Source organism: Chiloscyllium punctatum, chromosome 1, assembly GCF_047496795.1.
Source record: "Chiloscyllium punctatum isolate Juve2018m chromosome 1, sChiPun1.3, whole genome shotgun sequence".
Taxonomy (NCBI): domain Eukaryota; kingdom Metazoa; phylum Chordata; class Chondrichthyes; order Orectolobiformes; family Hemiscylliidae; genus Chiloscyllium; species Chiloscyllium punctatum.
The window spans coordinates 161,447,499-161,472,504 of NC_092739.1; the positions used below are offsets into that span (position 1 = coordinate 161,447,499).

Below are 25,006 nucleotides of genomic sequence, written 5' to 3' on the forward strand. Positions count from 1 at the left end.
ATTCCAGAGGCTCTGGGTTTAAGTCTCGGTCCTAAATGACCTATTCCTACATATTTTTAGACTGTGATCCCTGCTTCTGGAGCCCCTGGGTCTTTGGGAACATCCTTCCTCCATCTACTCTCTCCAGTCCTGTTAAGAGTTTCTATGAGACTCCACCTTCATTCTTCTGAACTCCAGTGAACGCTCTTCCTCTCCAGTACCAGAAATTCAACTTTTACTGAAGGAAATCTATTAATATTTAGCACGAACCCCTATTTTTTTACCCAAGGCGCTACTCAAAAAGGCAGCAAAATATCAGATGTTCTCATTGTTTACATTTAATTAGTTTTAAAGTACGAATGGGTTCCAATTAAATGGTGCTGTATTTTCCTCAAGTGATTAAATTATGATAACGAAAATAAGCTTTTGATATCAGAAGTTTATCAAGCCTTTTTATGCTGCTTATCTGTTTGAGAACAGTAAAAGTTTTCAAATTGAATAAATGTCTGATGTTCAGTGACATGTAGAACAGAGACCTGGGGGGGGGGGGGAGTGCAGGTAGATAATTCTTTGAAGTTTGCGTCACATATGTTCAGAAGGTATTTATCACGCTTGCTTTCAAACCTTTAAGCATAGGAGTTGGAATGTTATGTTGAGATTGTACATGACATTGATAAGCCCCCTACTGGCAGACTGTGTATTGTTCTGGTCGCCCTGCTACAAGAAGAGTTTTATCAAATAGGGTTCAGAAGAGATTTACCAGGATGTTGCTGGGACTGGAGAGTTTGCGTTATAAACAGAGACTGGGTAGACTGGAACCTTTTCTTCACTGGTTGAGGGGTGACCTAAAGAGGTTTAGAAAATCATGAGGGGCATGGATAAGGTGAATGGCAGGTGCCGTTTCCTTCGGGTGGGGGATTTCAAGATTAGGGGACATATTTTTAAGGTAAGAGGAGAAAGATTTTGAAAAGGCATGAGGAGAAATTTTTTTTTACACACACACAGAGTGGTTGTGTGTGGAATGAACTCCCAGAGGAAGTGGTGGATGCGGGTACAGTTACAATGTTTAAAAGACATTTAGATAAGTACATGAATAAGAAATATTTGGAGGGATATGGGCCAAGCTCAGGCAGACAGGACTAGTTTAATTTGAGATTATGGTCGGCATGGAGTGGTTGGACCGAAGGGTCTGTTTCCGTGCTGTAAGACTCTCTATGTCTTCTTGCCAGTTGAGTGGCTTGCTCGGTCTTTTCAGAAGTAGCCAAGAGGCAATGACATTGCTGTGGGTCTGGATGAAGGCGGTGAGCTAGGGAGAAGCAGGGTTGAGGCTGAGTCGGCAGAAGGGACAACAAAACTTTGGTCATGATGCATGAAATCCTTTACCTCAGCACTTACTGCTCTGCGTACCAATTCCCAAACAGGAATTCAGCTAAGGAACACTATTCCCAATAGCCTTAATGAGCAACTTTCATAGAAAATAGGAGCAGGTCATTCAGCCCTTCAAAGATGTGCAGGTCAGATGGACTGGCAACACTAAATTGCCCATAGTGTCTAGGGATGTGTGGGCTACGTGGATTCACCATGGGAAATACAGAGTTACAGGGATAAAGTAGTGAGATGCTCTTCAGAGGGTCGGTGTGGACACAATGGGCCTAACAGTTTGCCTCCACACTGTGACGATTCTATGATCCTATGTTTAAGACTGTTCTGCCATTCAGTAAGATCATGGCTGTTCTTCCAATCCAGTCCCCTCATCCTCCTTTGGTCCCTTCAGTCCGAAGAACTATGTATGAACTCTTCTTGAAACTGTTCAATGTATTGGCCTCAAACAGTGAATCTCACTGGCTCACCACACTCTGGGGAAGACATTTCTCCCCATCTCAGTCCCAAATGGCCTATCCCGCACCCTGAAACTGTGAGCCCTGGTTCCGGACCTCTCGGACATTGGGAATATCTTTTCCTGCGTCCTCCTCTCCAGAGGGGATTTGACATGTTCCCCATCACAAACACACACACACCACCAGCCAATGAAGCGAATCTCCCCTAATGAGTAATAATTACACATAGTGTTTTTTTGCAGACACATTGCTCAGATATTTGCTGCTGATTAAAATGCAGCTCATTTGCATATCAAATCTAAATTTATGAAGCACAATTACAGAGCAGGAGTGGGAGCAATCAGCCTTCTGCACTCGGCAGTCATTTTTCACGGGCTTCAATTATTTGCCAGGCAAATGCAGCATTCTAATTTAAATGATATTATTTTGAATTTCACAGATGAGTGAGATCATGTGTTAACTGTTCAGTGAAAGGAGGGGGAACTGGGGGCTGGGTAGGTAATTGGAAGGTGAGTCCTATGTTTGCACTTTTTACTTCCTCACTGGCCAACCCTGCTGCACGCCATATCGCCATAGAGTTATACAGCACAGAATCAGACCCTTCAGTCTAACTCATCTATTATGACCAGTTATCCTAAATTAATCTAGTCCCATTTGCCAGCATTTGGCTATATCCCTCTATACCCTTCCTATTCACATACCCATCCAGACGCCTTTTAAATGTTGCAATTGTACTAGCCTCCACCACTTCCCCTTGCAGCTCATTCCATACACGCCCCACCCTGTGTGTGATAAAGTTGCACGTTGAGTCCCATTTAAATCTTTCCCTTCTTGCCTTAAACCTATGCCCTCTAGTTTTGGACTCCCTTACCCTGGGAAAAAGACCTTGGCTATTCAGACCTGCTGAGATTTTCCAGCAATTTCTGTTCTTGATGCAGGCAAGTAGGACTGGTTCACTTTAAGAAACCTGGCTGGCATGGACGGGTTGGGCCGAAGGGTCTGCTTCTGTGCTGTATGACTCTATGTAGTGGCAGGGGAGGACGTGGAGAGGGGTGTGTGAACCTGCAGTTCATTGCTGTCCAGCAGAGGGCAGTGTGAGCACAGCTGAGCGCCTCGGACCGTTTTCTCTGATAAACAAACAGAGACGCTGCCCTCTGACCTCGGGCACTCCGAGCTGGGTCAGATTAGGCCTCTGCATAAGTGCTGCCTCACTGAAGACCCTGGAGCCCCGCACCCATCCATCACTCAGCTCAGGGCTCTTAACGCCAAGAGAGCAGGAGGGCGGAGGGGGAAGCTCAGTGCATTTTAATGAAAATGAGCTCCAAATTCTAGTGGGCATCACACCCCCCCTCCCCCCACACCGAAACCCTGGGAAAGGCAGTTTGCACAGTGTGTGCAAACAGAGGGAACCTGGAGGTTAATGGGACACATTCTCCCCCTCCGTCTGCCTCTGGGCATTGCTCCAAACAAACGGCCATGAGGCGGCCTTTTTCTTTGGTTACCCATCAGCCCCTGCTGCCCAGTGGCTTGTGGCCAGGGAGGGAGCGGTTGCCATGGCGACAGGGCCCTGCCTGTCACTCGGCCCTTGTCCAGGATCCCGTGCAGAATCCCCGTGCAAGGGTTCACACTTGGCTGCTGTATGAGAAATTGAGGGGACTCATCCCACCGACACGTTTAAAATGGGAAAGGGCTTTGTTAGAGGACAGAAACGTTGGTGGGAGAGGCCAGAACGAAGTGGGGGAGGGGAGGGGTGGGTGAGGAGGCAATAAACTTCAAATCAGGACAAGGACATTCAGATTCAAACTTCTTTCACACCGAGGGTAGGGAAATCCGTGATGCAGAGGGGATGGGGTCGGAATCTATAAAACATTTCCAAACTGAGACTAAAAGTAATTAACAGGTTAAAAATCACACAGCACCAGGTTATGGTCCAACAAGTTCATTTGGAAGTACAAGCTTTCGAAGCGCTGCTCCCTCATCAGGTAGCTAGTGTTTCCAAATAAACCTGTTGGACTATAACCTGGTGTTGTATACCCCAGTCCAACACCAGCACCTCCACATTATAATTAATAGGTGAGGACAATGGACGATGGTTATTCAATGGGGAAGGAAACAGGCCTGTGGGCTGTGGGGTTGAGAAACACATAGGTCATGATTGAATGGTGCAGCAGGCTCGATGGGCTGAATAGCCTAATTCTGCTCTAATGGAGGAAAGTCCTTTCAAATTCCTGGTCAAACTGTGACCTTCAAGTAAACATCTAACACTCCAGAGCACACTAACAGCACAAGCTGACTGACTAAGCTCTTGCACATCAAAGTAAGTCCTCCACCCAATCAAAAAATATCTTGCTACACATTGTCTTATGGTTTTAAAACAAAATTTATTAAGTAAGCAGTTAACAAATGAAGATTTGTCAGTTACATATTTACAGTAGCACATATTTTATCTCTTCAAGGAGGTATAATATCAAGAGATGCAGCTCTAGAAACTAATCAAATCTTTATTAACTTATCTGGTAAATACACAGTGTCTCTCTAACCACTCGGAAATCCTGGTGTTCCTTTTCTCCAATCGGTCTCCAGCTGCTTTTCTCTCCATCATCTTTCTCACGTTCGAATCCCTCCCCTCCCTTCCCCAGACAGTTCCTCCCTGATCAACAGAATTCAGACTTGCCCCATTGCCCCTCCCTCGATAATGCCTCCCCACCTCACTCCTGCATCCTCCCACCACCCCCCCATATCAATCCCCACCGTATCTGCTCACCCCCTTCCCCCTGTATCTACCCCCTCCTGCATACCTACCCCCTTTCCCACCTCACTTACCCCCTTCCCACCTCACTTACCCCCTTCCCCACCCCTTTCCTACCCCCTTCCCCCATACCCACCCCCTACCCAATTCTAACCTATCCCCTCTGTACGTACTCCCTCCTCCCATAACCTCTCCCCTCCCCTTATACCTACTGCCTCCCTCACTGTACCCTCAACTCATAGCTATCCCCTCAATACCAAACTCCCCCTTATGCCTATACCAACCCTCCCATATCCACCCACCATAGCAACCCCACCCAGTATCTAACTCCCTCGCCATCCCCCATACCTAACCCTCCTATCCATAACCCAAGTGGGCGGCACGGTGGCACAGTGGTTAGCACTGCTGCCTCACAGCACCTGAGACCCGGGTTCAATTCCCGCCTCAGGCGACTGACTGTGTGGAGTTTGCACGTTCTCCCCGTGTCTGCGTGGGTTTCTTCCGGGTGCTCGGGTTTCCTCCCACAGTCCAAAGATGTGCAGGCCAGGTGAATTGGCCATGCTAAATTGCCCATAGTGTTAGGTAAGGGGTAAATGTAGATGTAGGGGTATGGGTGGGTTACGCTTCGGCGGGGCGGTGTGGACTTGTTGGGCCGAAGGGCCTGTTTCCACACTGTAAGTAATCTAATCTAAAAAAAAACCTACCCACCCTATTGTACAAAATCCCCGTGCCTACACCCCCTCCCCCTGTACCAACTTCCCCTGTACCCGCGACCCCTCCTCCGATATCTACTCTACCAGCTCCCTCCAATACCTACCCCCCGCCCCATTGTACCAACCCCCCTCACTTCCCCCATACCTACCCCCATGTACCAAGCCCCCCCCCCCCCCTTTCCCTCTGTCCCCCCATATCACCCCTTCATACCCTCTCCCCCACAATACCGCCTCTCCCTGTGACTGCATTTTTCTCTGGGGTGACCCTGCCCATTCGTCAATGACAGCGGAAGTGCCCATCTACCCAGCACCTGGGGAATGGCATCCTCTGCCTCCTCACCCCTCCATCACTTCACAAGGCTCTCAATCTGCAAATCCCTGACGTGTTCACCCAAGGGTGAGGAGCCGGATCGGGGCAGGGGGTGCGGAGGGTGGTGAGGTTTGGAAGCACTTGGCTGCATCATTTAATGGGAACTTAGGGAGTTATTTGAGAGAGCTGAGAGGATTACACTGAGAGGGTGAAGATGAAGAGGAATAGGAGGAGGAGGGGGCAGAAAGGCCAGGTGCAAATACATTGCTGTTTTACATAACTGCAAATGGAGAGAACTTCCAGCTAGCCAACAACATATACAGCTTGAAACCAGGTTGATCCAGCAGGTAGTCAGGGGTTTGAATATTTATCCACTCAAGTTGTAGAAGGTAGACCGAACCAGAACCAATGGTAGAGTCTGTCAGTGTCCTTAATGCTGTGTTGGTCTCTCATCAGGAGAGGCCCAGTGTGTATTAGAGATTAGCCCAATGGTTGAGTGTTTTATTCCTGGTGTTAACTGGCTGTTTAACCATGTAGGAACACAAGAGAAGCCAGGGGTTAAATCCCCATTCACACTGTGATATTGTATGGAGCTGATGTTAGGAAGGAATTCTTCACACAGACGCTCAGTCAATAATCTCGCCCTCTCCCTCCCCTTCCACGAAGAGCTCCTATCTAACCCGCACTGTCGCACTGCCCTACATCTCCAAGACTGCAGCACTTCCACCCTCACTGCCAGGGCAACTAGGGACGGGCAATAAACTGGCCCAGCCAGCTAAGCTCACATCCCCAAAACTGGAGAACTGTCAATCGAAAATTTCAGATTATATCCTGGTGGGATAAGGGGAGGATGTAGTGGGGAGTAGGTGGGAGTTCAGACACAGATTAGCCGTAATACCACCTTCTTGTATCCACCGAGTGCCTTCAATATCTTCAACTGCAAACCTGTCATTGAGTCGGTTATAATTCGGTCATTATGGCAGGGCTGCACAAGACAAACAATGGGGTCCAATTTCCTTCAGATCTGCACTCAGGGTATATAGATTTCCAAGTGCAAAGCAGAGAGGAATGAGTGAGTGAGTCTGTGTGTGTAAGAAAGAGAGCGTAAGTGAGTGAGCGTCCCCGCACACGCATCCAAGAATGTGAGAGTGCGCGCATGTGTGCAAGTGTGCGTGCACGTTTCTGTGCACGAGTGTCTGTGTGCACGTGTGCACATCTGTACGTGACTGAGTGTGTCTGTGTGCATCTGTACATGTCTGTGTATCTGTGAGCGTCTATGTGACTGTGTGCACGTGTCTGTATGCATGTGTCTGAGTGCGTATTTCTGTGTGTCTGTGACTATGTCTGTGTGCATCTGTACATGTCTGTGTGTCTGTGAGCGTCTGTGCACTGTGTGCGCATGTCTGTATGTGTCTGTGTCTGAGTGCATATTTCTGTGTGTCTGTGACTGTGTCTGTGTGCATCTGTAAGTGTCTGAGTGCGTGTGTCTGTGCACGTGTGTCTGCGCATTTGTACCTGTCTGTGTGCATCTATATACACCTGTAAGTGTCTGAGTGCATATTTCTGTGTGTCTGTGCGCACCTGTAGGTGTCAGAGTGGTGCGTCTGTACGTGTCTCAGTGCATGTGTCTGTGTGCATTTGTACCTGTGTGTGTCTGTACTTGTCTGTGTCTCTGTGTCTGTGCATGTGTCTATGCAACTGTGTATGCGTCTGTACGTGTCTCAGTGTGTATGCCTGTGTGTCTGTGACTGTGTCTGCGTGCATCTGTATGTGTCTGCGTGCACGTGTCTTTGCGTGCATCTGTATGTGTCTGGTGTGTGTGCGTGTGTGTGTATACGTGTGTGTGTGTACGTGTGTGTGTGTACGTGTGTGTGTGTGTACGTGTGTGTGTGTGTACGTGTGTGTGTGTGTGTGTGTGTGTGTATGTTGGAGGGGGAGGGGGGAAAGTGGTGGGTTACTGTCAGTCTAGCTCATATCTGATCCATCTTTTTGGTAAGCCAAGACATAAATGCATCAATTGCTCATTAGCCCTGGGATTCAGTGCACCAACCCTCTTAATCCACAAAGGTTTCTAAATCTGACCATCTGTCAGTCAACCACAGGGTTAACGTCCAAACACAGCGAAGGGAAGCAACTTCAGTAAACGTTACAGTCCAACCGAGCGTGGCCCACAGAAAAACACACACGCGGTCTCCATCTTGTCACTGTGACCATTAAATGTGCAAACTCAACAAAATGTGCATTGTGGCCAGCCCCAGGAAGGCCAGGCTGCCAAATGCCACTGTAAACAGGTGAGGTCTACATGAGCCTCCCGAAGATCACAGCCCCTGGTACAGAAGCTGCAGCCCCAGGCAGTTCCAGGAAACCCAGGCTGAGATGAAGTTCCAACTGCTCCTTGTCACTTGCCTTCAGCTCACAGAATACACCCTGGGAACCTAAAGGAAAGGGGGATAGAGATAGGGAAGGAGGGAGAGAGAGAGAGAGAGAGAGACAGACAGACAGACTGACAGAGAGAGAGAGAGAGAGACAGAGACAGAGAGAGAGAGAGAGAGACACAGAGAGAGACACAGAGAGTCAGACAGAGAGTCAGACAGAGAGTCAGACAGAGAGTCAGACAGAGAGTCAGACAGACAGAGAGAGAGAGAGACAGGGAGAGAGAGAGAGAGAGACAGAGAGAGACACAGAGAGAGAGTCAGACAGACAGAGAGAGAGAGAGAGAGACAGGGAGAGAGAGAGAGAGACAGACAGACAGACAGACAGAGACAGACAGAGAGAGAGACAGAGAGAAAGGAAGAAATGAGAAATAAACAGAAAAAAACAAGACGGTGAGAAATAGAAGAGACAAAACAAAAAATTGAGGAATGGATCAGAGGACCATGAAGAGAAAGAGAGAAAGAGGTAGAAAGAGAGTGAAAGAGAAAGGAAGGTAAGTCACCCACAGAAAACAAACCCTGTATTACCATCATCACTGCTTCGAGGTGCAGGAATTGCCTCCTGAGCAGCACTATGAGTGTCCCTGTACCAAAGAGGCCAATTCACCATCAACTTGGCCGGGGTAATGAGAGATGGATAACAAGTTCTAGCCCAGCCAGCCATGTTACCATCCCAAGAATGGTATGACATTTTTTTTGCACATGTCTGCAGTTTTCCTGAGAGAGTGTGGCACTGTTGAATAAAATCTTTCTTTCTGTGCATTATAATTTCAAATCTTACAGCACGTGAGGCCATTTGGCCCAGCAGGCTTGTGCCAACACCTTGAAAGAGCAAAGCAATTATTCCCACTGCACCCTCACACTGTCCCTTCGCTCTATAATTGTTTTATCGCCTTCAACTTTCATTCATTTCAAACTTCCGGTGAAATCGTTTGTCACCCGTTAGTGATTTTGTAATGACCTGCTGCATCTGTACAGCACCTTACAATGTCAAAGCTGGCAGGTATTGCCCACAATGATGTTTACAATGCCATGGACAGTACTTTCTGGTTCCCTTGGGACTTCGCCCCACACCACAGGAATGCTGCACTGTCAGAGGTGCTATCTTTTAATGAGACAGCAATCTCTCAGCCAACCGGAGCCTTCCCCATGGGGCCCACCAACTTCATTCATATTAAAAGACTTCTGTTTCAGATAACAGATTAAACGGAATGGCAGCAGTTATCAGCAAAACTGGGTCAAGGGATGGGGTGGGAGCAGTATGTGGGATTAGAGCACAGTACGGACAGTGTCGAGACAACAGGGAGTGTTCCTACAGCAACAGGGTTCGGGCTGTTCAGGGAGCAGGATAGGAATAAGACGGTGTGTGGGGGGGCGGGGGAGCAGAATGGGAATGAGACAGAGTGGGGCAGGATGGGGGTGAGACAGGGGGCAGGATGGGGGTGAGACAGGGGGCAGGATGGGGGTAAGACGGTGGGCAGGGTGGGGGTGAGACAGGGGGCAGGGTGGGGGTGAGACAGGGGGCAGGGTGGGGTTGAGATGGGGGGGCAGGATGGGGGTGAGACAGGGGGGCAGGATGGGGGAGAGACAGGGTGGGGCAGGATGAGGGTGAGACAGGGTGGGGCAGGATGTGGGTGAGACAGGGTCAGGATTGGGTGAGATGGGGGGCAGGACGGGGGTGAGACGGGGTGGGTGGAGCAGGAGGGGGCTGGGACGGTGGGGGCAGAATGGGGGTGAGACGAGGGGCAGGATGAGGATAGATGGGGGGGACAGGACGGGGATGAGACGGGGACAGGACGGGGGTGAGACGGGGGGGGTACAGGACGGGGATGAGACGGGGGGCAGGACGGGGATGAGACGGGGGGGCAGGACGGGGATGAGACGGGGGGGGCAGGACGGGGATGAGACGGGGGGGGCAGGACGGAGATGAGACTGGGGGGCAGGACGGAGATGAGACAGGGATGAGACGGGGGGGGCAGGATGGGGGTGAGACGGGGGGCAGGACGGGGATGAGACGAGGGGCAGGACGGGGATGAGGCGAGGGGCAGGATGGGGATGAGAAGGGGGGCAGAACGGGAATGAGATTGGGGGGGCAGGACGGGGATGAGATGGGGGGCAGGATTAGGGTGAGACGGGGGGCAGGATGAGGGTAAGATGAGGGGCAGGATGAGGGTGAGACAGGGTGGGGCAGGATGTGGGTGAGACAGGGTCAGGATGGGGTGAGATGCGGGCCAGGACGGGATGAGACTGGGGGGGCAGGACGGGGTTGGGATGTGGGGGGGCAGGATGGGGGTGAGACGGGGGGGGGCAGGACGGGGATGAGATGAGGGGGGGCAGGACGGGGATGAGACGGGGGGGAAGGACGGGGGTGAGACGGGGGGGGCAGGACGGGGGTGAGACAGGGTGGGGCAGGACGGGGGTGAGACAGGGTGGGGCAGGACGGGGGTGAGACAGGGTGGGGCAGGACAGGGATGATACGGGGAGCAGGACTGGGATGAGACAAGGGGCAGGATGGGGGTGAGATGAGGGGCAGGATGGGGGTGAGACGGGGGGGGCAGGATGGGGGTGAGACGGGGGCAGGATGGGGGTGAGATGTGCGACAGGACGGGATGAGACTGGGGGGGAAGGATGGGGATGAGACGGGGGGGCAAGAGGGGGATGAGACGGGGAGCAGGATGAGGGTGAGACGGGGGGCAGGGTGGGGGTGAGACAGGGGGCAGGGTGGGGGTGAGACGGGGGGCAGGACGGGGATGAGACGGTGGGGGCAGGACGGGGGTGGGACGGGGGGACAGGATGAGGGTGAGACAGGGGGGCAGGATGAGGGTGAGACAGGGGGGCAGGATGAGGGTGAGACAGGGGGGCAGGATGGGGGTGAGACAGGGGGACAGGATGAGGGTGAGACAGGGGGGCAGGATGAGGGTGAGACAGGGGGGCAGGGTGGGGGTGAGATGTGCGACAGGACGGGATGAGACTGGGGGGAAGGATGGGGATGAGACGGGGGGGCAAGAGGGGGATGAGACGGGGAGCAGGATGAGGGTGAGACGGGGGGCAGGGTGGGGGTGAGACAGGGGGCAGGACGGGGATGAGACGGTGGGGGCAGGACGGGGGTGGGACGGGGGGACAGGATGAGGGTAAGACAGGGGGGCAGGACGGGGGTGAGACGGGGGCAGGACGGGGATGAGACGGGGGGCAGGATGAGGGTGAGACAGGGGGGCAGGACGGGGGTGAGACGGGGGCAGGACGGGGATGAGACGGGGGGCAGGATGAGGGTGAGACAGGGGGGCAGGACTGGGATGAGACGGGGGCAGGACGGGGGCGAGACGGGGGCAGGATGAGGGTGAGACGGGGGGGGGGGGGGGGGGGGGGTGAGCCAGACTGGGATGAGACCGGGGGTTTGTGCAGGACTGGGATGAAGCAGGGGGGGGGCAGGATGGGCATGAGACGGTGGGGGGAATGATAGGGATGAGATGGGGAGCAGGACTGGGATGAGACAAGGGGCAGGATGGGGGTGAGATGTGGGACAGGACGGGATGAGACAGGAGGGGGCAGGATGGGGTGAGACGAGGGGCAGGATGAGGGTGGTATGGGGGGGCAGGATGGGGGTGAGATGGGGGGGCAGGATGGGGGTGAGACGGGGAGCAGGACTGGGATGAGACGGGGAGCAGGACTGGGATGAGACGAGGGGCAGGATGGGGATGAGACGGGGGCAGGACGGGGAAGAGACGGTGGGTGCAGGATGGGGGTGAGATGGAGGGCAGGACGGGGAAGAGACGGTGGGTGCAGGATGGGGGTGAGATGGGGGGCAGGACTGGGATGAGACGAGGGGCAGGATGGGGGTGAGACGGGGTGGGGGTGAGATGGGGTGGGGCAGGATGTGGGTGAGACAGGGTCAGGATGGGGTGTTACGGGGGTCAGGACGGGGATGAGATGGGGGCAGGACGGGGATGAAACGGGGGGGCAGGACGGGGATGAGACGGGGGGGGCAGGACGGGGATGAAACGAGGGGGGGGGGGAGGACGGGAGTGAGATGGGGGGGCAGGACGGGGGTGAGACGGGGGGGCAGGACAGGGTGAGATGGGGGGGCAGGACGGGGATGAAACGGGGGGGCAGGACGGGGATGAGACGGGGAGGGCAGGACGGGGATGAAACGGGGGGGCAGGATGGGTGTGAGACGGGGGGGGGGGGGGGCAGGATGGGGACAGTACAGGGATCAGGATGGTGGTGATATAGGAGCAGTATTGGGAAAATTATGGAGAGCAGAGTGAGAATATTCCATGGGGCAGGATCGGAGTGTATCTGAAAGGAGGCCAGTAGCAGATCCAGGATGGAAATGATATGCGATGTGGGGTCAATCGACCCAGGAAGAGGATCAAAGCCACACATGGTGAAGGGTCAAGGGGTCATGGAAAGACAGATAGGATGCAGAAGTAAGAACTGTATACAGAAACTGAGAGGCAGGTTGGTTTGGTTGGGTTAGTAAAGGTACAGCAGAGGGGTTAGCCCGACTAGGGCTCTCTCTGAGATATCGAGATCACCCACCGTTAGCTTTCAGTGCAGACATGAGACAGATCACCAAATTCCGGGCTTCACTAGAATCCAGCATCTGAGGAGGAACGTTCAACTGGAGAAGTGAGGGGAAGTGATAGAGTAAGGAATCTGGGAAACTGGGCTTCTTGCTGTGGAAGAACATGATCAGCTCCTGAAAACAAAAGAAGGAAGTGTCTGTGACATTTGGAAGGCGTTGTCCCTCCTGTGTGACCTGTAATATTTATAGGAGTGAAGTACATTGTAGAGGTTCCTCCACCGACCAATCAGGACCATACTGTCTGGGTTACATCATTATCAGTTCAAATCCCTGCCCCGAGCGAAATCTGGCTGCATCGTCCAGGCTGACAATCCACGAGAACCCTGACAGAATACTGCACTGTCAGTCATCACAGATGCTGTCTTTCCAGACTGTAATACCCACACACAGCAATGTGACAATGACTAAGCAATCCCTTTCATTGATAGTAAAATACTGCTGATACTGGATGTCTGAAATGAGAACATGCTGGAGAAATTCAACAGTTCTGGCAGCACCTGTGGAGGGAGAAACACAGTGAACGTCTTGAGTCTGACGTGACTTCTTCAGAGCTGGAGAAACTCAGCGGGTCTGGCAGCTTCTGAAGTCATACAGACTCAAGATGTTAACTGTGCTTCTCTCTCCACAGATGCTGTCAGACCTGCTGAGTTTCCCCAACTGTTCCAGCATTTTTGAGGTTCGTTGACAGATAAATATTGGGTAGGAAACTAGGGAGAACTCGCCTTTTCTTCATAGGGCTAGGAGTGCCGAACCAGAGGACACAACTTAAAAATACGGGGTAGACCATTTAGGACAGAGATGAGGAGAAACTACTTCACCCAGAGAGTGGTGGCTGTGTGGAATGCTCTGCCCCAGAGGGCAGTGGAGGCCCAGTGTCTGGATTCTTTTAAGAAAGAATTGGATAGAGCTCTTAAAGATAGTGGAGTCAAGGGGTATGGAGATAAGGCTGGAACAGGATACTGATTAGGAATGATCAGCCATGATCATATTGAATGGCGGTGCAGGCTCGAAGGGCAGAATGGCCTACTCCTGCATCTATTGTCTATTGTCTATTGTCTATTATCTGTAAAAGCCCTTGATCTCTGGTCTTTAAAATGTCCTAACGAATTCCAGTTAAACCTCAAATCTTGACTTCAGTAAGGCCTTTGATAAGATTCCATACAGTAGGCTGTTGGAGAAAATGCAGAGGCATGGAATTGAGGGTGATTCAGCAGTTTGGATTAGAAACTGGCTTTCTGAAAGAAGACAGCGAGTGGTGGTTGATGAAAAATATTCAGCCTGGAGTCCGGTTACTAGTGGTGTGCCACAAGGATCTGTTTTGGGACCACTGCTGTTTGTCATTTTTTATAAATGACTTAAACGCAGACATAGGTGGATGGATTAGTAAATTTGCAGACAACACTAAAGTTGGTGGAGTAGTGGACAGTTTGGAAAAATGTTACAGGTTGTAGGGGGACTTGGATAAACTGCACAGTTGGGCTGAGAGGTGGCAAATGCAGCTAAATGTGAGGTGATGCACTTTGGGAGGAATAACAGGAAGGCAGAGTACTGGGTCAAAGGAAAGATTCTTGGTAGTGTGGATGTGCAGAGGGATCTTGAAGCTCATGTACATAGATCCCTGAAAGTTGCCACCCAGGTAAAGTACTGTTAAGGCGGCATATAGTGTGTTAGGTTTCATTGGTCGTGGGATTGAGTTCCAGAACCGCTGCAACTATACAAAATGCTGGTGCAGCCACACTTGGAATATTGTGTACAGTTCTGGTCACCCCATTACAGGAGGGATGTGGAAGCATTGGAAAAGGTGCAGAGGAGATTTACCAGGGTGTTGCCTGGTCTGGAGGGAATGTCTTATGAGGAAAGGCTGAGAGACTTGGGTCAGTTCTCATTGGAAAGAAGAAGGCTAAGAGGGGATTTGATAGAGACATACAAGATACAGAGGATTAGATAGGGTAGACAGTGAAAGTCTTTTTCCTAGGATGATGATGTCAGCATGTATGAGGGGGCATAACTAGAAATTGAGGGGTGATAGATTTAAGACAGATGTCAGAGGCAGGTTCTTTCCCCAGAGAGTGGTAAGGGTGTGGAATGTCCTACCTGCTAATATAGTTAACTCAGCCACATTAGGGAGATTTAAACAATCCTTGGATAAGCACATGGATGATGATGGGATAGTGTAGGGGGACGAGGCTGAGAATAGTTCACAGGTCGATGCAACATCGAGGGCAGAAGGGCCTTTTCTGTGCTGTACTGTTCTATGTTCTAAACCTAGTGCTGGACTCCAACATTACAATAGCAGACAGTTCCAAGTAACTTACTTGGATAAAGGAAACAGACAGTCGGGACAAATGCGTCATTTTTTTTTTGGGCCAAGACTGGAACTCCCAGAGTGCTGTGACCTCAACTATTTCCAATTTATATTAATGGTTTGGATAAAGGGATCAAATGTATGGTCGTTAACATTTCCTGTGACACTAAGACAGATATTCAAAACCTCTTGCATTGAAGACCAACATACTATTTGCTTTCCTAACGGCTTGCTCTCAGGGACTATAGTTGAAGGAAACCCAAGTCCGTTTGTACATCAACCTTTCCCAATCTACCACCATTCAAATAATATTCTGCCATTCCATTTCCTACTGATGTGGATTACTTCATATTTATCCATGTTATACTAAATGTGTCATGCCTTTGCCCACTCACTCAACTCGTCTCAACCTCCTTGATGCCTCATTATGACCTCTTCACCAGCCACACTGCCACCTAGTTTTATCTCATGAGCAAACTTGCAAATATTACACTTGATTCCCTTATCCAAATTGTTGATGTATATTGTGAACGGCTGGGGCCCAACTACTGATCCCTGTGGTATCTCACTAATCACACTGCCACTCAGAAAAAGGCCTGTTTATTCCTACTGTTTCCTGTTTGCCAACCAATTGGTGACCCATGCCAATATATTACCTCCAATCCCACATACTGTACCTTTCCACACTGATGTGGGACTCGGTAAGAGGTCTCACAAGGGATTTTATCTCTCACAGATTGCTGATTTTTGGAAAGCCCTTTCCCAGTGCAAAAGGGAAGCTCGGCCAGTGAGTATTGTTGAGGCTGAGCTAGATAGATTTTTGGTTGAAAGAGGGGTGAAGAGTCAAGGGACGGGAGACAGTAAAGTGCAGTCAAGGCCACAATCAGTAGAGCCCTGGGCTAACTGAATGTTGGAGCATGCCCGAAGGGCCGAATGGCCTATTCAGGCTCCTACCATCCATTTTCCACTTGGCTCCATCTCTCAGAAAGCTTCGAGCACTCACCTGTGTCGGAGTAAGGTTGTGGAGAGCCGTGGGTTTGGCGTATTTCTCCTGCATGGCAGGAAACCAAGCTGCCTCACACCCCTTCGAGAAGGAGCGGACCTCCAGGGCTCCCGCTACACAGCCGCACACCCCGTCCTCACCCTCCAGGATGAAACAATAGTCGGGAGACAAAGCCAGGAAATGGCCCAGGAACCTAGATGGGAGCAACCAGATCCAAACAAATTAAACCTTTCAAAAATTCTCAATATGGTCTTCCAGGATGAGGAGTGTTAGCAAAGGAGAAGGAGAGATGCTGTCAGAGCTTCCTATCTTGCAGAGATCAGGACAGACACAACAATGGCAACTTATATCACAAAGGTTAGAATATATGCTGACTGGTTGGCAAGGGTGGTTGAAGAGGTGCCCTGGAGATTATAGCAGGAAGCTCTTGTCCCTGACTCCTTTGTTAAACTCAAGAAGCCTGGACGTGTTCCTCCTATCAGTGCAGGGAACTCAGGAGATGAGGGGCATCAGGTATGTGGAGAGATTGGAAAGGTAGGAGTTTCACTATTCCAGTTGCAAGTACTTCCTGGGAGAATCGTCCTGGTGTAGCATGAATGGTTTTGGAGGCTGGATTGAGAGCAGAATTCAAGAATCGGGAGGGACCTTACCCAATGACCAGCTGGTAGTGGTGAGTCAATATTTAGCACAGATTGGTGATTCTGATTGGAGCCTGCTGCTGGTGGAAGTGCCCTGTCTAATGAGGTTGCAGGGAGGACATCTCCCAGTAGCTTGCTCAGGGTCCAGGGAGGCTTCCAGTATATAATACCCCACCCTCAGAGTGCCACCTGTCAGAGGGTCGTAGTGGGGCCCCATACCACCCCTTCCAGTCCTGGTCACAACAAGGCACAGTTCTTTGAGAGACAGCGAGAGAGAGAGAGATAGACAGAGAGAGACAGAGAGACAGAGAAAGAGACAGAAACAGAGATTCCCTCTTGGGGTCTCTCCATGAGATCCCACCCACAGCAGCAGTCCCACTCTCCCATTGGATTATGAGCTTCCACAACCTCATGAGAGGTCAGGTGGGGGGACCCTGATTGGCCTTCCTGCCAGCTGCTCCTCATTGGCCAGAGGTCCCAGAGGCAGTCTGCTAACTGGCCAATGTATACGAAGATGATACAGGAGTTGGACATCATTGAGAGTGGGCACTGCTACACCCAACGTTCCTCAAATGGGACAATTCCACTCGGGATCTTCAAATTACACATTATTTGGAATTTTGTCCTAATGACAGATATTCATCTTGGACCTCACATTGATAACAAATTTCTGAGGATTTTTTATAAAGACTGTAGATTTTACATAAACTGCACAATCCATTGGAAATGGCTGCTGGAAAGTTATTACCTCACCTGTCTCCAATGAGATCAGGATAGACATTAGCTTGATCCTTCTCCAGGAACTTGGCACTGTGGAGCTCCCTGCACATGTTGTACAAAGCTTTCTGTAACGGGAAGACAGACTCCAACTTTTATAACACACCATCCGCACTGACAATATGCATTTCAACTGTGCGCCTGACGGAGTAAAACATCACAAGTGCTCTTCACAGTAATCTCTTACAAAGAGTTCACACTTGGCGATGTGTGGACAGTACACAATCTGGAGCATCTTGACAGCATAAAGTCATAGAGTCATAGAGAAGTACAGCATGGAAACAGACCCTTCGGTCCAACTCGTCCATGCCGACCAGATATCCCAACCCAAACTAGTCCCACCTGCCAGCACCCGGCCCATATCCCTCCAAACCCTTCCTATTCATATATCCATCCAAATGCCTCTTAAATGTTGCAATTGTACCAGACTCCACCACTTCCTCTGGCAGCTCATTCCGTACACGTACCACACTCTGCCTTTCCCCTGAGGTCTCTTTTATCTTTCCCCTCTCACCCTAAACCTATGCCCTCTAGTTCTGGACTCCCCCACCACAGGGAAAAGACTTTGTCTATTTATCCTATCCATGCCCCTCATAATTTTATAAACCTCTATAAGGTCACCCCTCAGCCTCCGATGCTCCAGGGAAAACAGCCCCAGCCTGTTCAGCCTCTCCCTGTAGCTCAGATCCTCCAACCCTGGTAACATCCTTGTAAATCTTTTCTGAACTCTTTCAAGTTTCACAACATCTTTCCAGTAGGAAGGAGACCAGAATTGCACACAATATTCCAACAGTGGCCTAACCAATGTCCTGTACAGCCGCAACATGACCTCCCAACTCCTGTACTCAATACTCTGACCAATAAAGGAAAGCATACCAAATGCCTTCTTCACTATCCCATCTACCTGCGACTCCACTTTCAAGGAGCTATGAACCTGCACTCCAAGGTCTCTTTGTTCAGCAACACTCCCTAGGACCTTATCATTAAGTGTATAAGTCCTGCTAAGATTTGCTTTCCCAAAATGCAACAACTCGCAGTTATCTGAATTAAACTCCATCCACCACTTCTCACCCCATTGGCCCATCTGGTCCAGATCCTGTTGTAATTGGAAGTAACCTTCTTCACTGTCCACTACACCTCCAATTTCGGTGTCATCTGCAAACTTATTAACTATACCTCCTATATTCACATCCAAATCATTTATATAAATGCAGAAAAGTAGAGAACCCAGCACCAATCCTTATGGCACTCCACTGGTCACAGGCCTCCAGTCTGAAAAACAACCCTCCTCCACCACCACCCTCTGTCTTCTACCTTTGAGCCAGTTCTGTATCCAAATGGCTAGTTCGCCCTGTATTCCATGAGATCTAACCTTGCTAACCAGTTTCCCATAGGGAACATCGTTGAACGTCTTACTGAAGTCCATATAAGATCATGTCTACCACTCTGACCTCATCAATCCTCTTTGTTACTTCTTCAAAAAACTCAATCAAGTTTGTGAGACATGATTTCCCACGCACAAAGCCATGTTGACTATCCCTAATCAGTCCTTGCCTTTCCAAATACATGTACATCCTGTCCCTCAGAATTCCCTCCAACAACTTGCCCACCACCAATGTCAGGCTCACCGATCTATAGTTCCCTGACTTGTCTTTACTGTCTTTCTTAAACAGTGGCACCACGTTTGCCAACCTCCAGTCTTCCGGCACTTCACCTGTGTCTATCGATGATACAAATATCTCAGCAAGAGGCCCAGCAATCACTTCTCTAGCTTCCCACAGAGATCTAGGGTACACCTGACCAGGTCCTGGGGATTTATCAATTTCTCAACTTCCCTCTGACTATTGTGGGGGTCTATAATACAATCCCAATCAGGTGATCATCCCTTTCTTATTTCTCAGTTCAACACAAATATATAGAGAGATCAAGGAAAATTGCAAAGCAATTCAGGAAATGAATCCCAAGACTTTTGGATCCAGGCAGCCGAAGGCACACCGCTATGAGGGAGCTCCAGAATAGTCAAGCGGCCATGTTTCGAGTAAATGTCCTTGTCAAGCACTCCCAGGACAGGGACAGCATGGGGTTAGGTATAGTGTAAAACTCCTCTACACTGCCCCCATCAAACCCTCCCGGGACAGGAACAGCATGGGGTTAGATACAGAGTAAAGCTCCCTCTACACTGTCCCCATCAAACACTCCCACAATCTCTGATTCCGAGTCGATGGTACCTACCTTATTCTCCTGAAGGAATGGCTGAATGGTGTAAGCCTTGAGAGTGGGGAAGAGTGGAGGAGGCTGGTTAAAGAGGTCATTGCTACTGGTTACTGGCAGCATCATCTGCAAACAAGAGCAAAATACACTCAGAACACAGGGAGAAAAGGAGGCCGCTCAGCCCCTCCAGCCTATTCAATATGATCATGGCTGATCTGCATTAGAGCTGTGAGAAAGACACAAACTTCAGCTCTTTCCACAACACTACGCATCCAAAAGGTCCTGCAGTGGGGATCGACCCCACAACCTTCTGACTGTTAGCTGCAAACACTATCCTACTGCACCACTCGGAAATCTCAGAGAAAGTGAGCACTGCAGATGCGGGAGATCAGAGTCGAGAGTGTGGTGCTGGGAAAGCATATTCCTGATGAAGAGCTTATGCTCGAAACATCAACTCTCCTCCTCGGATATTGCCTGACCAGCTGTGCTTTTCCAGCACCACACTTTCTCACTCGGAAATCTACGCTGGTACTACATGTTACAGGATCAATTATCCAGAAACCGGTCTCCAAACGGAGTATACCCCTTCCGCAGTCAGAGTTGGAAATCAAGACCCATTCATCAGTAAAAGACGGGAAACAGCCAGGCACCACCTACCTTCTCCACTGATAGATGTGGACGTTTGGTGAATTTTGTTTACGCTCAGGGTATATGGGCTAGGCCAGTGTTCATTGCCCATCTTCAACTGCTATGACGAATGTGTGAAATACTGACACAGAACAGCTCTGAGGGTGACTCGACCCGAAACCTTAACTCTGATTTCACTTCACCGACCTGTTAAGCTTTTCCAGCAATTTCTGGAATTTTTGTTTCTGATTTTCAGCACCCGTAGTTCTTTTGTTTTTTTATGAAATACTCAGTTGGTCACATAAGTATTGTGGCGTAGAGGTCAGCCCATTGCGCCCCTTGGCTATATTACCTAGTCTGCTTCTATTACCTCGTGCCAATCTCCTGCATTTCCCAGCATGCCATTGCCTTCCAGAACACATTATCCAATGCCTCCACTGAATATTTCCAGGGTGTACATTCCTGACCTTAAGCACTCACTGGATTAAAAAAGCTGTTTCTCTTGCACAACCCTTGATTTATTTGCAGGAATTTAGGGAGATTTGCTACTTCCTGGTCAAGATGCCACGCAACAATTCGGAATTTTCCACTAGATATTCCCTTCATCCCAACCGGAGAGCTCCCTGAAAGGGATTGTGCAGTATAACAACCAGGTCACCTTCAGCAAAGAGGGACACTGTCCCCATTAGTACTGTACTGCTCATTGATTTTTCCTATTCATTCAGAGGATGTGGTTATCGCTAGCTGATCCATTTGTCCCTGTACCTTTATAATGTCGAGCAGACATTAATTCCACTTGGTGCAGCCCTGCATCCGGAGTTCCAGCTCACTGGAAAACCAGGGCTCCCCCCAACCCCCCCAGAGAGAACGTTTCTTGTCCAGGGACTGTTCAGTACACACTGCCAGAGAGCATGGAGGGGGACAATTCAATCACGAGAGGCATTCGAGAATTCTCCGAAGAGAAAACATGCCTAGCACCGTGGGCAGAAACCTGGGGATTGGGACTAATGTGAATTCAGAGCAGTGTTCCAACAATGAATTCTGAGATGAAGCCAGGTGTGGTCTGGGGTCAAGGCCCAGTGCCGACTGAAGGCAAGGTGCCAATATGGACTGGGTCAGAAGACTATTGTTCCAAACATCTGTTTTCCCCGTTTTGTAACTTATTTCTAATTCCGCAATGCTGGATTTTCTTTTACTTCGCTCTTTTTTCCCCCAAGAACTCTAACTGAAGGAGCTGCAGCTCGGGACCTTTGTACCGAAGGTGGCGCTACAAGTGGCAACTTGTACACTTTTCACTGCGCGCCTTCCAAAGCTAATCCTAATTCAATGCTGAAGGAACAGCACCTCACTTTTCACGTAGGCGCTTTGCAGCCTCTAGGACTCAAGGTAAACAATTTCAGAGTATCATCTATATCGTCCACTCTGATTGGGACAGCACACTGGCTCATTGGTTAGCACTGCTGTCCCACAGCGCCAGGGACCTGGGTTCAATTCCAGCCTCGGGCAACTGTCTGTGTGGAATTTGCACGTTCTCCCAGTGTCTGCGTGGGTTTCCTCCTGGTGCTCTGGTTTCCTCCCATAATCCAAAGATGTGCAGGTCAGGTGAATTGGCCACACTCAATTGTGTTCAGGGATGTGTAGGTTCGGTGCATTAGTCAGGGGAAACTGTAGAGTGATAGGATAGAGGAATGGGTGGGGGTGGGTTACTCCTCGGAGGGTTGGCGTGGACCTGTTGGGCCAAATGGCCTGTTTCTACACTGTAAGAATTCTATTATGTATGAATTAAAACCTCACCCCCAATCCCAAAGTGACTTGTTTGTTCCTTGTTGGCTTTGCTTTCAACAGAACAGACCCTCTTTTCACAACTATCATTTACACCCTTTGTACATCCCCATCGCTCCTTTACTACCATTAACACTCCCTTTGTCGTGTGCTCTGGGCACTCTCACCGTCTACTCCAAGCTTTCCACCTCCTTCTTTATCCACAGCATGAAAACAAAACACCAACTTTCAACCCATTTTAATTTTGAAGAGAGTCGAAACATTAACTCTGTTTTCCTCTCTCTCTCTCTCTCTCTCTCTGTGCTGATGTTGACAGACCGACTGAGTTTCTCCAGCACTTTATTTTTTAAAAATTGTGAATGGGAGGGCCTTGTCTTGAAACTTATTTTGAGAGTACGCAAGTGGATCACACAGAGAGCCAGGATGGAATAGCCTTCCTCTGGGCTGTAACCAAACAGGCCACTCCCTTTCCTGATGGAAGAGGTGGCAAAGCACAAACCTTTGAGTCGGAACATTGAGGGGAGGGGGTTCAAGCCCCGTTCCAGAAACATGTGATCTAACCTTGGCTGAAACTCCGAGTGGGAGGCTTTTGGATGAAAACAGTAAAACAAAATCCCGTCCACTCCCTCAGCTGAACATGAAAGAGCCAACAGCCATTAATTTGGGGGAAAAAAAAGTCACCTCTAATGCCCAGGATAATGTTCTACATCACAAATATTGGTCAAGAATGCATCCTCATTCCAAAAACCAAAGGAACCCTGCAGCCCCACCTATCAACCTTCCTCCTCCGAATCAATGCTGCTCAAGCAGTGGAAAAATGGTGCACTGAGAACAACCTAGCTCTCAATGTCGGCAAAACCAAGGGACTCATTATTGACTTTCGGCGGGCTGTCACTCATGCCCCCCCCCCACACATTAACAGCACAGAGGTGGAACGAGTGGAGAGTGTCAAGCTCCTGGGAGTGGTCATCAACAACAAGCTTTCTTGGACTCTTCATGTGGACGCACTGATTACAAAGGCCCAACAATGTCTCTTCCTCCTCAGGCAGCTGAGGAAATTTAGCATGACGGTGAATACCTTTGCCAACTTTTATAGGTGCACCATCAAGAGCATTCTGTCTGAATGTATCACCACCTGTACCATTCAAGATCGGAGACGGTTACAGAGAGTGGTGAACTCAGCTCAGACAATCACAAAGGCCAACCTCCCATCTATAGACTCCATCTCCCAGGCCCACTGTCAAGGAAAGGCCGCCAGCATTCTCAAAGATCCATCCCACCCTGGCAATGTTTTTCTACAACCTCTACCATCGGGGAGAAGGTACAGAAGCCTGAACACACACACCAGCCAGTTTCGAAACAGCTTCTACTCTACTGTTGTCAGAATACTGAATGGACTCTTAACATTTGCCTGTACCTGTGTTTTTGTTTTTGCCGCGGTTTACCTATTATTTACTATCTATGCTACTTAACTCTGTGATCTGCCTGGATTGCTCAGAAGACAAAGCTTTTCACTGTGTTTCGGTACACGTGACAATAAATTTAATTCATCAACAACAACTTCGATTTATGTGATGCCATCAACGTCATACAACATACAAAAATCTCGTCATAGGAAGGCTATCAAGTCAAAGGTAAATATCATAATACAATAAGCTTCAATCTGCAATTTGAGAGGGAGAGGGTACAATCGGTAGTGACAATATTTCTGTTGAATAAAGGGAACTATGGAGCTATGAGGGAGGAGCTGGCCAAAGTTCAATGGTGTAATACCTTAGCAGGGATGACAGTGGAGGAACAATGGTGGATATTTCTGTGTATAATGCAGAAGATGCAGGATCAGTTCATTCCAAAAAGGAAGAAAGATCCCAGGAGGAGGCATGGGTGGCCGTGGCTGACGAGGGAAGTTAAGAAACATATAAAGTTAAAAGAGAAAAAGTATAACATAGCAAAGATAAGTGGGAAAACGGAGGACTGGGGAAGCTTTTAAAGAACAACAGAGGATTACTAAGAAGGAAATACGCAGAGAAAAAATGAAGTACGTAGGTAAACTAGCCAACAATATAAAGGAGGATAGTAAAAGTTTTTTTAGGTATGTGAAAGGCAAAAAAATGGTTAAGACTAAAATTGGGCCCTTGAAGACAGAAACAGGGGAATACATTACGGGGAACAAAAAAATGGCAGAAGAATTGAATCGGTACTTCAGATCTGTGTTCACTGGGGAAGACCGAAGCAATCTCCCTGAGGTAACAGTGGCTGAATTTAAGGGAATTTATATTTGCCAGGAATTGGTGTTGGAGAGACTGTTAGGTCTAAAGGTTGATAAGTCCCCGGGGCCTGATGGTCGACATCCCAGGGTACTGAAGGAGGTGGCTCGAGAAATCGTGGATGCATTGGTGATTATTTTCCAGAGTTCTATAGAATCAGGATCAGTTCCTGCGGATTGGAGGGTGGCTAATGTTGTACCACTTTTTAAGAAAGGTGGGAGAGAGAAAGCAGGAAATTATAGACCAGTTAGTCTGACCTCAGTGGTGGGAAAGATGCTGGAGTCTACTATAAAGGATGAAATTACGACACATCTGGATAGTAGTAACAGGATTGGTCAGAGTCAGCATGGATTTATGAAGGGGAAATCATGCTTGACTAATCTTCTGGAATTTTTTGAGGATGTAACTTTGAAGATGTACGAGGGAGATCCAGTGGATGTAGTGTACCTGGACTTTCAGAAAGCTTTTGATAAAGTCCCACATAGGAGGTTAGTGAGCACAATTAGGGCGCATGGTATTGGGGGCAAAGTACTAACTTGGATTGAAAGTTGGTTGGCTGACAGGAAACAAAAAGTAGTGATAAATGGCTCCATTTTGGAATGGCAGGCAGTGACCATTGGGGTACCCCAGGGATCAGTACTGGGACCGCAGCTTTTTACAATATATGTTAATGATATAGAAGATGGTATCAGCAATAACATTAGCAAATTTGCTGATGATACAAAGCTGGGTGGCAGGGTGAAATGTGAGGAGGATGTTAGGAGATTACAGGGTGACCTGGACAAGTTAG

The 25,006-nt window shown here is 49.4% G+C and overlaps 1 protein-coding gene across 5 annotated transcripts in view; it reads right to left on the reverse strand.

Moving 5' to 3' along the window:
• Nucleotides 1–5,492: 5,492 nt before the first annotated feature.
• Nucleotides 5,493–25,006, reverse strand: part of LOC140481482 (protein O-GlcNAcase) — a 72,858-nt gene continuing 53,344 nt past the window's right edge. For 4 of the 5 annotated variants that reach the window (XM_072577743.1, XM_072577752.1, XM_072577780.1 and 1 more), the window contains 5 exons: nt 19,562–19,666; nt 17,306–17,397; nt 15,915–16,107; nt 12,561–12,720; nt 5,493–8,024 (listed from right to left, as the gene is read on the reverse strand). In XM_072577743.1, the coding sequence (XP_072433844.1) occupies nt 7,888–8,024; nt 12,561–12,720; nt 15,915–16,107; nt 17,306–17,397; nt 19,562–19,666 (687 nt within the window). In that variant the 3' untranslated portion in view covers nt 5,493–7,887. The remainder of the gene's footprint in view (nt 8,025–12,560; nt 12,721–15,914; nt 16,108–17,305; nt 17,398–19,561; nt 19,667–25,006) is intronic. The other variant, XM_072577761.1, reaches the window with a different exon arrangement.